The 15923-nt window shown below is 38.1% G+C and overlaps 1 protein-coding gene across 1 annotated transcript in view; it reads left to right on the top strand.

Annotated features, from left to right (window-relative positions):
* LOC121506051 (transmembrane protein FAM155A-like) overlaps positions 1 to 15923 on the top strand; it is a 67447-nt gene that overhangs the window by 39071 nt on the left and 12453 nt on the right. The window contains exon 2 of the mRNA XM_041781549.1: positions 14388 to 14559. Coding sequence (XP_041637483.1) covers positions 14388 to 14559 — 172 coding nt within the window. The remainder of the gene's footprint in view (positions 1 to 14387; positions 14560 to 15923) is intronic.

A 15923-nucleotide genomic window follows, 5' to 3' on the forward strand; every position in this document is an offset into this window, starting at 1 on the left:
AACTATTAAAGGCCCACTCACGGATGGTCTTGGCAAATTAGAGTTGCCTATAAGTACTGTGGTGTCTAGCAATGGTTTACTTGCCTCATATGTGTCTATGGGAATAAATATAAAATATTATGTTAGAATAATGACCAAATTGTAAGTTTAATATATCCTTTTCATATAAACAACAGAAACCTCAGATACAGAAAAAAAATCATAGAACAAAACATGCAAAGAAACAAGATAATATGTACTCCTTGCCTGGGAGAGAAATTAGACAACTTGTGTGAAGATATGTTGTACAATACAATATGCTAACTGTTTAAGTGAAGAATAAAATCAGAATTAGAATCAGAATCAGCTTTATTGACCAAGTATGCTTGCCCAACAAGGAATTTAAATGGACAAAGATTAAGATAAAGAATGATAAGAGGTGAAACTTAGACCAAATAGCAGCAAATATATTATTCCTGTACCTAATTTCCCTTAATCTTATGTTATTGCAATTTAACTCAAATGCTGTAAAAAGGCTCTCTGTGGTAAAATGCCTCATTTTCACATGCACATGTGCACTCATTAATCTATTCACTGTACTTTAATTTAATCTCTGTACTTTACTAAACAGCTACAAGCAAATAATCTATTCACTCTAACTCAGCTGCTGTAAGAAGGCTCTCTGCAGTAAAATTTGTCACAAAATATGTGTATTTGCTCTCTATATGACTGCACTAATTACTAATTTAATCTGATCTTTTTACTCAGTTACTCTAAGTAAATCTATTCACTGTTACTTAAATGCTGTAAGAAGTCTCTCTGCGGCAAAATGCCTCGCCTCATCTGCATATTGCACTAAGTAATCTATTTACCTTACTAATTAAAATTTAAGCTATTTACTGTGGTGATTACTAATTTAATCTATTCACTGTTACTCAAATGCTTTAAGAAGGCTCTCTGCAGTAAAATGCCTCACCTCATCTGCATATTTGCATGAAATAACCTACATGCCATACTGGTTAATAATTAAATCTTTTTACCAACATATTTAAAAATGTAATCTATTAATTGTACTCAGATGCTGCAAATAAAAAATCTTTCGACTGTAGCACAAATGCTGTAAGATGGCTCATTGCAGTAAAATGGCTCACTTCATATGCATGTATGCACTAATTAATCTACTAACCTTACTAACTAAAATGTAAGCAATTTACTGCACTAATTACTAATTTGATCTCTTTACTCGGGTGCTGTAAGTAATTAACCTATTCACTTTAACTCAACTGCTGAAAGAAGGCTCTCCGTGGTAAAATTTCTCACTTAAAACACCTTTTTGCACTAAGTAATCTATTACCTGTACTAATTACTAATTTAATCTTATCTCTTTACTCAAGACCTGCAAGTAAATCTATTCACTGTGACTCAAATGCTGAAAGAAGGCTCACTGTCGTAAAATGCCTCACTTCATGTGCATATTTGCACTGATTCATCTTTTGACTGTACTTAATACTAACTTAATTTATTCCTTTCTACCGTACTCAAGTGCTGCAAGTAAATGATCTATGCACTGCTACTCAAATGCTGTACGGAGACTCTCTGCGGTAAAATGCTTCTCCTCATACATACATTTGCTAATCTGCTTACCATACTAATTAATAATTTTCTCTCTTTACCGCATTAATTACTGATTAAATCTATGTACTGTACTCAGATTCTGCAAGTAATCAGTCTTTTCACTACAAATGCTGTAAGAAAGCTCACTGTGGTAAAATGCCTGTCTTCATCAGCACAATGCATTAATCAGCCTTCTTAAATGATCTTATCTCCCTCATGTAAATCTGCCCACATCCTTGGATACTTTATACTTCTGATTATGTCTAGTCAGCGTCCTTGCACCCTTTGCTCATTTTGCAACTATGCAATCAATGCACAAGGACTTGCATATACTAGAAAAATACCCAACAAGAGCTTTTACATATTTAAATCTTAATTATCTAGAATTTTTTATTTTTGAGAGCAAAGCTAACTGGAGTCAAACTCCTTGTTGCATGAGCATACTAGGCCAAGAAAGCAGATTCTGATTCTGATAATGACACATGTGCATTGCTTAGTGTTGAATGAAGGTGGATCCTGTTTATTAAATGCATCCTTAGGGGTTAAACCATACAGAATCTTTTACTAAATTTTAGAGGCAGCTGTGTAAAATAGTTTTTGATGAACTCCTGTTTAAAAACAGATTAGAAAAGATCTGGTTGATGATAAGTATTCTTTGATTTTATTCTGCAGCTGTTGTATAGGAATAAATTCAGTTTGGCATTTCCTTATGGTGTTGTTTTTCTGCTCCTGAATGAACGGCGTACATTTCTCTCCAGCTCAGTGGTTCCTCTTGTCTGCAGGCGAGCTCTCCCACAGCCTGCTCTGTGTCAGATGACAGGCATGTGAATCGGGAACGGTGAGGGGAAGCCCTGCGCCGGGGAGAAGCGGAATGGAGGGAAGCGCCTGCTTAGCATGTCAGATTTACAGGAGCTGTCAGCCTGAGACGGCCTGAGCTGCTGGATACTGCTGGAATGACCAAAAATGACCCGCTTTTACAAGAGGGAAGTCACAGTGGGACATATTATCCATCTGAGCTTTTCTGTGCATCCCCATGGGGCCAAGCAGAGCGCATTCTCTGTTGTATTAAAGGAGGGTCATCTGATTACATCATAAACATGAGATTTCTCTCTCTGCGGTTGCTAATTTCTATTACATCCAGCACCAGAATAGCTCCGTAATGCTTTTCATCCTTTTAGTTGTATTGCAGCCCGCTACCTGCTGCTCACAACATCAGTACATTATGAAACAGCCACACACACTTCCCGTGGGGACGTGCTCGGTCCACTATTTGATTTGTGAATGTTTTTCCCATTCAGATTGATTGATGACAGCATGACAGCGCACAGGCAGAACCACCCCCTCACCTCCCACCCCCTGGAAAGCACAAGATGCTATCTTTCTACCCAACCAGTAGATGATTCTCTGTGACAGGAAGAAACAAAAGCTAAAACATAGACGTGAACAGATTTTTAATTAATCAGAATTGTTTGTTTGTAAATTAATAATCATGTTTTTCTTGGTGGACAGATGGCTGTCCCCAAAAAATCACATTGGTAGGGCTCTAGTCTCCTCTGGTAAAAACAAAGTCAAAAGTAAACCTTCTAGTAAGACATAAAAAATAAGCATTATTTGTCCTTTAGAAACACTTAAAGCCACAGGCATGCCCTCTAACCCAGTTGATAACTTCACTCAGGGTGCAAATGTGTCTCACATCAAAAACAACCCCAGCAGGGATTACTGTGCAACAGGCAACATCCCAACACTCTGCCCCATGGAATAATATGGAACTCTGCCAACAGATCCCCCTGGATTTGAAATTGCAGTGGGTGGAGCTTAGTCAACTGACTCTTTATGGGGTTGAACTAACCCTGGTGGATCAACACTGTCAAATAACTCCAACACAGAAGACCAGTTAGCTCAGAATTGAGTAAAAACCAACTATGAAATGTTTAACCAAGCAATATCAACACTGTAGTTACCCACGCCAATGAAATCAGCAGGGGCTTATGTAAAGGGTTCCGTGTCTTTGTTTGTTTGTATGTGTACAAGAGAACTCCAGAACGGAAAGTCGGATCGTCACCAAACTTTTAGGGAATATTGGGATAGTGACACAGAAGAAGCGGTTACATTTTGGTGATGATCCCCACACCCATTCGGTTTTTCTCGGACTTCGAAATTTTGAACACCATAGTAATCAATGGTTGCGTGAGTTCCTCGGTGGTGCTGCTTAGGCATGGGTCTGCCGCCTCAGATGGCCTTTCTAGTTATTGCTGTTTTGGGTTGTGATGTGGAATCATTCTCTCTTTGTGTAGTCAACAGAGGTGGAAAAAGTACAACAGTAGTACTCAAGTAAACGAAATGTTACTCTGGTTAAAACTAAAGTAGAAGTAAAAGTAATGCTTTCAAAATGTACCCAAAAGAGTACAAGTACCAAAAGAACTACTCAATTGCAGTAATTTGAGTAAATGTAATCAGTTACTTTCCATCTCTGCTAACCAAAGCTAGGTTAGCTTGCGTAGCACTAGCATGACTGGCATACAAAAATATTTCGTGCTACGAAAACTTGAATGCCTTAAATGCTAACAGTGTCCAACTGGAGTCCGTGCTAACATCACAAAGCTAGCTTAAGCTCCCCAATGCCTCTTCTGTGCACTTAGTGTAGGATAGCTAGGTTGCTAGCATAACCGTGGGGCTCAAAGCTAACATTACAAAGCAGGGCTAGCTAACTTCCTTTTTTTACATGTTGCAGTACCAGCTAGCTGATCCTATCTCCCACAGCCAATTACAGCTCTTTCTCTCAACACAGCAGTGTATTTAAATATGACGTACTTCTCACAAATCCTTGCTTGTATTAATGCTGCTGCTGCTTGCAAAGCTAACCCTCCTCCACCCCAGCCTCTTCCTTTATAGCATAAAGCTAGCTTAAACTCCCTGATGCTTCTTCACACTCAAGGGTAGGACAGCTAGGTTGCTACTAGCATAACTTGCACTCAAAAATGTTAGGTGATAGATGCCAGAGCTGCTAACGGTACACAGTGGGACTTAGAGTTAACATTACAAAGCAGGGCTAGCTGACTTCCACTTTATAAGTAGCAGTGCCAGCTAGCTTGCTAGTATTTCAAATTTTGCATGTTGCAAAGCGGCAAATGCTATTGTTACCATTACACCATGTACGATATACCATGTACGGTATGCTGCTGCTGCTTGCAAAGCTTACCCTCCTCCACCCCAGCCTCCTCCTTTATAGCCCAAAGCTTGTTGTACCCTCATATTCAGATTCTATGTATTAATTGCTTCTGAACTAATTTTATTCTATTAAGATATGCATTGTCATATGTGTATCTATCCATATAGGGGTTTCTAGTCAGGGATGGTTCCTGACTGAAGTATTGTTCATGTTTCTTAAAGCAAAAATGAGGAAAAATCTAATTTCAGTTTCACTTTAAAAGTTAAAAAAAACTCCACCTGATGTGCCTTCTTAATTCCAGGTTAGACTTTGGAGCAAGGTCTGGGTTTTTTGTGTTTCTTAGCAAAACAATACCAAGGTTTGATGTTAATTAACACTTTCAAAGAAGCACAATACCTACTGCACAAAAGGAGTCATTTTCCCTTTAGCATGATGAACAGGTTGTTCTGGCTGCTGTGGGCCCGGACTATGAGGACTGCATGCTACAGAAAAATAAGAAGCAGTCCATCACTTGCTCTACAGACTGCGTCTTATATAATAGTAATCACTGTGGTGAAATTCAGATGCCAGCACTGCTGACACTTATCTGCCAAAGCGTCAGCGTTTGAATCTTAATTTTCAAATGTTATTTTTAGGCTTCAAAAGATGTGCATGTAAGCAGTAGGAGAAAAAGCCACTCAGCTCCATGTTAATGTAAATGTCTAAAAGCACAACTTATCTGTGATTTGATCTTTCTTGTTCCCAGATGAATCACTTAAAGGAGGGTGAAATGCAGTGTGGTTGCCAGCTTGTTTCTGAGCCTCACTATTGTTTGAAGCTGACTTAAGCTGCATGGCGACAGAGGCTTTTTGAGTGCCAGGTTCCCATTCACACTGATCACACATTAGACTGATCAAATCAGACTCCAGACCTGCTTCCTGACTAACTCGATTTGCTCTCATACGCTTCCCTTTTCACGCTGAGCGCACGCGCGCACGGATCGACACAAACACAGAGCAAGGGTGCACGCTTAAAAACGTTTGCACACAACACAACAGAGAGCGGGGCAGTACCCATTGAGCTCTAATGAAAAGCAGAAAAAGCCGTTACCTTGGCAACTGCCTGCATACAGTACATCTTCAGGAGGACCCAGATTTCCTGTCTGACTGCGATCGTATTGTTTTGGTTCTCTTTTGATAGGCGCAGCATCCCTAGACAGATTATCTCACCGCTGGCAGGAATTTATGCTAAATCATCGCAGCCATTCGCGCAGAAGGGAAGCCACCACGCTGAAAATCACAAATCAGGAGCACAGAACACCTCAAATTCTTACATGTAATCAATGATCTGATGGGTTTTATCCTGGCTTTGAGCCTGGAGAGCCCTACAGGACTCTGCCTTGGAATTAAACCAACAAAGTGATCCATCCTAACATACACAGAGGAGTAAATGAACCTGTTTGTTATGAGACAGCTGCATTCTTTTTACCTTGTGGCATAGCCTGGATTGAAATGGAGACAGATCTCCCATCAAGGCTCTAAAACCACACAGTGTTGACCTTTTTTATATTTGAAGGATGAGTGTATTTCCAGGAAGCCAGGTATAAGGATGTAACCCTTTAAGTCGCACTAAACTCCACATACAAACCGTGCCATCATGACATCATACGTGTCTGGAATATATTTGATTCTGGTCCATGCTGTTCTCATCATTATCAGTCTCATCACCATAATCAGATTATTATAATTATTATAATTGCCTGTGCACTGTTTGTTATCTTTGTATGTTGGTTTAAGCAGGAAACAAATCAGACCCCCTCATGTTATTTCTCAGCATTTGGTTGGGTATGTTATAGAGGGGGCAGATTATTCTGGGTGTGATTTAACCGAACATGTACGACACTTTAAAACCTCAGTGACGAGCAACTCTCCCACGTCCGAGGCGTACATGCTCCTCTGTGGTTAAATAACACAGGGGATAATTAACTGGATGTGTTCTCCACTTTCTCATTGGGATTTCTGCCTGTGAAGTTTCTGTAGGTGGCTCTAATTCCAAATGCTAAACTAAGCTTTGGCAACAAGTCGAATATGTAAAATTAAAGAGCTTTTTTCAATGATTAATTCTACTTTTAGTACTTTAAAGCTCCTGTGTGGAATTTTTAACAGGTTTGAAACAGACATTGATCACTCTGTATGGGCTAAAAAGGCCAAGAAGACCATCATCAGCATAAAGATCAACCACTCTTGTTGAGGTATTTTCAATGCCTGAAATCAAATGAGATTTACAGCAGAAAGTTGTCGAACTTCGAGAGGCTTCTGGCTGTAGACCTCTATGGAGGGGCGTTTTGGGCTCATCTATTCCTGGCCTCTACGAAGGGGCAACCTCAACCATTGGGCGGAAAGAGTTTTAGGCCCCGTCCACACGGAGATGAATTCAGGAGTATACGCACATTTTTTTTGTTGTATCGGCATTTCATCCACACAGAAACAGCGTTTTGGGTGACTGTAAACAATACGTTTTGAAAACAGGTCCCAGAGTGTACAAACCTGTAAACGACTACTGTTTTGTTTCCGTGTGGACGGCCAAATTTATCTTTCTTGAAACGATTATGTCACATATCGTAGCTCTCTTAAGATGCCTGCGCAGGTCCGGCCAAATCAACAATGGCAGATTACAGGGTTGTGTTTGTGCTGCTGAAGCTACTGACCTTGTTATGGCTTTTACAGCAAAATCTGATGCTCTTTTACCACCACCACAAAACGCACACACCAGAGGTTCTTAAATCCAACGCAGAGAACAACCAGAAGGCCAACTAGAAGAAAGTTTGTGTCAGTTTTCTGTAATCTTCTTCTCTCTTTTGGTGCATTTCCGCGGCAACGTCACAATGCCACGTACAGACTTGGCATATGCATGGCAGCGTTTTCAGTGGTTCTGTCCTTACGCTGATATTTCCTGAAACAATCCTGTCTTTACGGAAAAAAAAATCAAAACGAAATGGCAATATATTGCTTTCATCTCCGTGTGGACAGGGCCTTAATAACCCTTGTTGGTTTTTTTCTTAGTTTGTGGTGTTATTTTTTTTATTTATCCTCCAACCCCTTACCCTAACCCTAACCCTCTTTGGGTTTTTCCTTAGATTGTGGTCTGTTATTTTTGATTTTGTCCCCTCTCCTTCGCCAGAACCCTAACCTTTAGGGTTCGGGTGCCTAACCCTAACTCTTTTTGGATTTTCCTTAGATCGTAGTGTGTTTTTTTTTTTATTTTTTATTTTTATCCCCTTTAACCTAACCCTAACCTTTAGGGCTTGGTGGCCTGACAATAACCCTCATTGGGTTTTTCCATAGTTTGTAGTGTGTTAATTTAGAATTTATCCCTCTTACCCTAACTTTTAGGGTTGGGGTTCTAACCCTACCCCTTTTGGGGTTTTCCGTAGTTTGTGGTGTTATTTTTAATTTTATCCCCCTTACCCTAATCTTTAGGGCTCGGTGGCCTAATCCTAACCCTCTTTGGGTTTTTCTTTGTTCATGGTGTGTCATTTTTAATTTTACCCTCCCTCTCTTTCCTTAACCATAACTTTTAGGGTTCAGGTGCCTAACCCTAACCATCTTTGGACTTTCCTTTCTTTGTGGTGTGTTAAATTAAAATTTACCCCATTCTGTAAAATTTTTATTTTTCTTTGTAAAATTATGCTGTTGTGAAAAATAGCCACCTACCATAACCTCTGACAGCGAGCAGAAAATACAGATAATTCATGACGTCACTCCAGTTCTGGCGTGGATAATGGGCGTCACCTCCCACCCCATGATTGAGGTTTTCCCATTGTAGAGGTCTGCAACAGATGAGCCTTTTTTTTGTAATTAGCTGATAAAAATGCTACAAAAACTAGGGTAAAAGCTGCTTTATTTGAAATAACCCACTCTTTGTTAACATTAAGGAATATGTGGTGAATCAAGAATCAGTTTGAATCCAGAATCTGTCCTAATCAAATCATGACCGCAATTCTGGTTAACTCTAAAAACCCATTTCCACCAAGTCAGGCTAAATGCTTAATTGCAAACTAATTTAAATACAATTATGAAGCTGGGCTGGAGTGAATTGATGTCATGTAGTCCAGTGCACCAATCATACATCAATTTAGACAGCTGCCATGTTGCTTTGTTGTTGCTTACTTTTTCTGATATTTATCTCATAAAAAATAAGGATTTGAAACTACATTCTTCAAGCTTTAAACAAAGCATGTTTCTCCTGAAGCTGAATATTTAATAATACTACATCTTGATAATTACCTGATTGCTGCTAATGGTTTGTTTTGTCTGATTCGTGGCAGTAGTTGTAGAATGTGCCAGGTTATCAGATGACTCTATAAAAAGCTTTTGTTGCTTCGCAGCAGCACATTCCTTCCATTATTTAGGGACAGACCTTCCCCTTGCGTGCCTAACTGACTTCTGTGAGACAATAGGTGACGTATGTGTTGCCATCCGGTTCCAGGAGACACAATATCAGCTGCTGTGACATTAGCAGTCCAAGATGCTGAGGTTGACAATAGAGTAAGCTTGTGTGAGTTGCACATGCTGAGGCAGGGCTTTGCTGTACACAGGACATTCCAAGTATGTGAAAGAAAGTAACGTGTGCATGCCATGTGGGTAAAAGTCATGTGAACCTGCTACTTTAGCCTTGCTAACATGAGAGGAAATGTGATTATATGTTCACAAACATTTGAAGTCGATAGCTATACTGGTCTTTAGCTTTAAAGAGCTGTTTATAAGGTGGTCACATCAAACTAAAGTACAAAAATACAAAGGTGTTTGGCTTTAATTTGTTCTTTTTTTTTGTACTGAGACGTGACCAATGAATGTAATGGTAAAAAGCCATATTTGATAATTGGCAGGTCCATTTATGATACAGTGGGGATGCCTCTTGTAGCATGCTAACATGGCAAACTAGGAAGCTGAATATGTTCAACACAAATACCAATATAATCCACATTTATTTATAAAGTTTATTTGAAAACAAAAGTTGACCAAAGTGCTGTAAAATAAAAGTTAAAAACAATAAAACCACAGTAAAACCACTAGCATGTTAGCTATGACTGCCAAAAACATAAATAAGTTCTTCCTACACTGAACTGGTTGCTGATAAGCCAGTACTAGCATGCTAATAAGCTAAAGTAAGCAGCTAAACATGTTACAAAAATATATATCTGACTAAACATTAGCATTTTAGTTGTGCTTGAAAAAAATGAAATAATAGCAGTTTTCCCCAAGTACTGTATAAGTTGCTGTTTAGACATGCTAGTATGCAAAACTAGCTGAGCATGTACATGTATGTAACCTAAAATGCTTCAAAAACACATTAAATAGCAGTTTACCTGTAGTGCTATTTGCTGATTAGCCAATACTAGCGTGCTAACATGTAAAACAAGCTAGGTAAATGTTTAAAAAATCATACTGATTAAACAACAACATGCTAGCTGTTATGCTGCTATTAGCAAACAGCCTCGAAGTGCTACTTGCATGGCTGTAGACTCTTTTTTTCAAAATTTTATGTAATTTTCAAAAAATAGGAAAGCTAGCATAGCACTGGTATGCTAATATGCCAAACTAGGTAGGCACACTTCTTAAAAACCATACAGACTCGTTAAAATATTAACTTACTTGAAGAAGTGGCCTTCAAGCTTTTAGCTTAATAGGACATCACAAACCTAATTACAAAACAGTGTCTTACATATTCAAATGTATGGCTTGAATATGTTAGCTTTAAAAATTAGTTCAATTGTTCAAGACACTGTTAGGGGTAAAAACTAAGAACTGTGATGGATCACAAAACTGAAAAAAAAAAAAGAAAAAACAAATAAATTTAGAATTGTTATGTTAGTTTTCTTGTTCTTTGCTATTCAACCAGTCTACTATGAATAAAACTAATACATTTTAAAGTTTAGCAGAAATACTCATATCAGAATTTAAAAGTGTTAAAATTGCTTTTTTTTTTTTTTTTTTTGCTATATACAACATAGCTAACATGCTAATATTTAGTGTGCTTCTTTTTTATGTTTACCTGATTTGTTTGGCATGTTAGCATGCTAATATTGGTGGTTCAACCAGCCCACTATGAAAAAGAAAACTATTTATACATTCTTTTTAAGTATAACAAGCATGTTAATGTTTAGACAGTTTGATTTTAACATGCATACCTGGCTTGTTTGATGTGTTGGTATACTACTTTGTAGGCATATTTGTAAGAGCTGCACTCTGCTTATATATCAGGAAAATTTGGATAAATTAAGATTCTTTTAGGGGTTAAAAAAAAAAAACAATAATCACAAACGAGTTGAAAAATTAATTCAGAAGTATTATGCTAGCTTTTTTGTTTCGCTATACACAACATAGCTAACTTGCTAATGGTTAGTATGTCTCTGTTAATGTTTACCTGATTTGTTCAGCATGCTAGCATGCTAATATTGGCTATTTAACCAGTCCACCGTGAAAAAAAAGATTCATTTTTTAAAGTATTGCAAGCGTGCTAATGTTTAGTTTGTATGAATTTTTACATGCACACCTGGCTTGCTTGATGTGTTAGCATGGTAAAACTGGCTATCTATGACTGCACTGCACTCTGCTTATTATCAGAAACATTTGATTAAATTATTTTAAAAAGATTGTGTTAGGGGCAAAAATGAAAGAACTGTAATGGATTACAAAACTGTGGGGGAAAAAATCATTTAATTTAGAAGCATTTAGCTAGCTTTCTTGTTTCACTACATACAACATGGCTAACATGCTGATGTTTATTGTGTTTTTTTTTTTTTTTTTTTTTGATCTTTACCTGATTTGTTTGACATGTAAGCATGCTAATACTGGCTATTCAACTAGTCCACTATAAAGTAAACTGATTTATGGATGCATTTCCAGTATAGCAAACATGCTAATGTTTAGTAGGTACAATTTTTCACAATTTTTACAATTTTTCTTGCTAATGTATTGGAAACATTTGATTAAATTCTAAAAAAAAAAATAAATAAATTAAAAAAGAGATACCATTTGGGTAAAAAAAAAAAAAAACTTGAAAGAATAAAGAACTTTAATAGATCACAAAACTTTGAATAAAATATTTAGTTTAGAGGTCTAAAGCTAGCTTTCTTGTTTTGCTACATACAACATAGCTAACATGCAAATGTTTAGTCTTTTTCATGTTTACCTGATTTATTTAGCATGGTAGCATGCTATATTAGCATGCTAACATGCTAGATTAATATATCATATTTAAGTGTAGCAAATATGCTGATGTTTAGTCAATATGATTTTTAACATGCACACCTGGCTTGTCTAAAACTGGCTATCTAGCAACATTAACAGTATAGCTAAAGTGGCTAATAAATAAAAATGGCTAACTAGCATTGTACTTTATAGGCACAGCTGCACTCTGCTAATATAGTTTAGTCCAATGGTTTTTAAACTTTTTTTGCCCAAGGTACACCAAAAAGCAAGCTGACATCTCAAAGCACACCATATTAATGTCCTTGCAAAATAGCCTCTTTAGCATGTGTAGCAAGTAGCAACATGTCCCAGTCCCAACCGCATGCAATGTGAGCTAGTGCCAGCTACATCGGTTTGGTTACAGAGTTTCCTTTTGTAGCATCCTGACACTATGCAAGTGATGCACTGCAGTTCCCCAGTTACCCTGTTCCTATTTTCTCTCTGTCGCTCCTATTAAGATGGACAAGTAACAAGGGAAGAGGTTACACATAGGATGACAAGACACCAGGAGTGTCCCACCAGAGGATATTCTTAATTTTCTTCCATTTTTCTCACTCCCAAGACTTGTTAGCTTTTCTCACAAAGAGGAGTGTGTTGCATGGATATTCTCCATACCCATTTATGAATTTTTATGACTTGTGCTAACATGTAGACAAAACTATGTGGCTCACAGCTGTTAGAGGCACCATACCTCCAATTTTCTAAGTAAAAGCATGAGATATCATATTTTTTACATGTAAATTTACATTTGCATATTTAACAGATAACAGATGGACAGTGAGCATGCAATGCTATATGATGCAATGCAATGTGTAATGTTTGCATGCAGTAAGGACATTGGTTATAGTCTCTTTAGTTGTTGCATAGTTGTAGTACTTATGTAAAGTCAGACGTGTGCCACGGCACACCATTTGAGAACACGGGCACCTGGCTTGTTTGATGTGTTAGCATGGTAAAACTGGTTTGTTAGCAGCTTTTCAATGGTGGCTCATTAGCATTTTGTTAGTAGGCATATATTTGAGTGATACGCTGTTAACAAGGCTAAAAGCAACTGACTAAACACTAGCATGTATGCTGTGTTTTTGTTAGCAAACATTGTAGTAGATGTTTGGTTTGTTTGAAAGATTTCTAGTCTATGGTTTTTGTGCTGTTTTTTTCTAATATCATTTAAACAACACTCTTGTTTCTATGGATAATATAATGCTTTGAACATGTTTAAATCAGGTGAAGGTTTGCATTGTCTGTGTACTGTTTTAGTTGTTAGAATTTGTAAAAAAAGAATCCTTTGGAAAATGTTTCAGTTCAAATTTCTTTGTAACCAGATGGAGAGATTTCTTCGTTTTAACTGTCAGCCAAATAAAAACTCACCTCTACTGAGATTTAAATTTCTACTACCAGCATCATTAGAAGGGCCTCCTAGAGTAGAAAGTTTGTGTCGTCCTCCTTCATTTGGCTGCCATGTTTTTTTAAAGGTAATCTAAGAGCACAGCCTTACTTAACCCAGCCCCTTTGGCTTAATTCACAACGGCTCACATGTTGGCTGTTTGACACCCAAATTTCTGGTAACCTTTCATCCCACCAGGTTGTTAATGATTTTGACAGCAGGAGGGGTTCTGAGCAAATCTGTTTACCTCCTCAGCGGACTGCTGACTTTTCTGGTGTTAATCCCAGTTTGAAGGAACAAAATACACAAGAAGAAGGAGCAAAAAAAAAAACGAGCATGAATACAAGCTGCTGTTTGCTTTGGGTTCATTTTGTTTCACTAAGCTTTGCGTGTCACCATCTGTCTCCTTATGCACTTAGGTTTGTGCATTGTGTATTACTTGATTTCAACTGGGAAAATGACAGAAATTGGATAAAATAAAAGCATTTGTGCCACTTGATTTTCGATTGCATTGCCGTGAGTGCAGGAGCACACCAAACTCAATCATGAAAGGCTTTAGCTGCAGAGTGTGGAGAGGAGGATTTCAAAACATGGAGTGATTTTCAAGCAAAATGTTGAGTAATGGAATTATTTAATATATTGGATGATGATGATGACATTTGGGAATAACATTGTTAGTCAGTATTCAATGAAACATAGATTATGTGAGTTAAAAATCACCAATTAATAAGGAAAATAATCTTTAACTATACTGTCTATATCCCTTTGAGCCTCATTATTGGGAAAGTTATTTTGAATCTCCTTATAATTCATGTCTCTTTAATAGAAAAAAAAAAATCACTGCACTGTGTTTTCTTAAGTTTGCTCTGCACAAGTCCCTGCCTGCAGACTAGCCTTGGCTATTATCTCAGGAGCTTTTATTAATGTATATGTTCGATTTAGAAAAAGCTTTGAAAAACAAGTGTCCTGTTTATTAATGTCTCCTCTTCATCTGTTTCCTCCTCCTCAGACAGCCTACAAGCCCTGGCTGTGTGCTCAGTATTTCCCCACCACCCCGCATTCCTGTAAGAAGAGGGTACCGTGCCACCAGTACTGCCTGGAGGTCCAGCAGAGCTGTCCGTTCATCCTGCCCGACAACGACGACCTGATCCACGGCGGCAGCCCCAGCTTCATCTGCACAGGTAAACACCTCCCCTGTCTGCCGCTTGTTTACAACGACAACGTGAACTTGGAGCATGAGTGGGCGGTTTTGTGGCCTTGTATTCTCTTCTGCCTCCAAGAAAAGCCCCCAGTTTAATGCTCAGCATTAATTCACTCTGTCTCCATATTTACTGGACAGCATCCCTGCAGGAAAACACAGAAGTGTATCTGAAGGCTTTCTGATGACACCTAGTGGCATGGGGAGGCATAACCGAGCTCAGACAAGGACATTTTAACAATGCATTGATAAATTGAATTTGGCCTGTCTCTCAATATTTACTGCAGTTTATACAGTAGTACTCACCAAGGACTCTGCCTCGGAGGAGCAGACGCAGGCTGGATGCCAGCAAACAACAAACAAACCTGTAAGAGCTGAGCATCAGCAGAAACACCCTGCATAAACACCGGTGCTTTGCTTAGTTTGGCTGCAACAGAGGAGATCAAATGGACCTGTGATGACTTCTGTCATGTCAATGATGCTTTATGAGCTAAGAGACTCTTCAAAATTAAAGGTGTAGAGAGAGCACCAAGAAAAAGGGTGGGAATATTATCTTTAATATCATTTACTGAATGAAGAGCAGGGGTGTCTTATTTTTAGCAATGTATGATTTATTGTGCAGCCATGTAATCAAAAAAGAAGAAATTCTGCTTTTAAAAGCTTCTTCATTTCCACTTTTTGACCTGGTCAGAAAGGTAGGGAGCTTATTTGGAGACATGAGCAGAAAACAGGAAGAAATTAAGTGTCAGAACCAATAAAATGATTTCTAAGGGTGCCAGAAACTGTACCACATTTATGAGAAAGTTTTGAAAGCTCACACGAAGATATTAAGTATTGCTTACAAGAAAAGTTTCTCAGCATCAGCAGAAGTTTTCTGCCATTCTGACTTATCCAGTCATGGACGAAAGTAGTGGCACCCCTGGAATTTTCCAGAAAATACACAATTTCTCCCAGAAATTGTTGCAATTAGAAATGTTTTTGGTATACACATGTTTATTTCCTGTATGTGCAACACAAAAAAGCAGAAGATAAAAGCCAAAATTGAAATAATTTTACACAAAACTCAAAAAATTGGCCGGACGAAATTGTTGCCACCTTCAACTTAATATTTGGTTGCACACCCTTGGGAAAAAATAACTGAAACCAATCACTTTCTATAAATATCAACAAGCTTCTTACACCTTTCAACTGGAATTTTGGACCACTCTTCTTTTGCAAACCGCTTCAGATCTCTTGGATTTGAAGGGTGCCTTCTTGCAACAGCAGTTTTGAGATCTCTCCATAGGTGTTCAATGGGATTTGGATCTTGACTCATTGCTGGCTACTTCAGAACTCTCAAGCACTTTG

The sequence above is a fragment of the Cheilinus undulatus genome, linkage group 24 (assembly GCF_018320785.1).
Source record: "Cheilinus undulatus linkage group 24, ASM1832078v1, whole genome shotgun sequence".
NCBI lineage: Eukaryota > Metazoa > Chordata > Actinopteri > Labriformes > Labridae > Cheilinus > Cheilinus undulatus.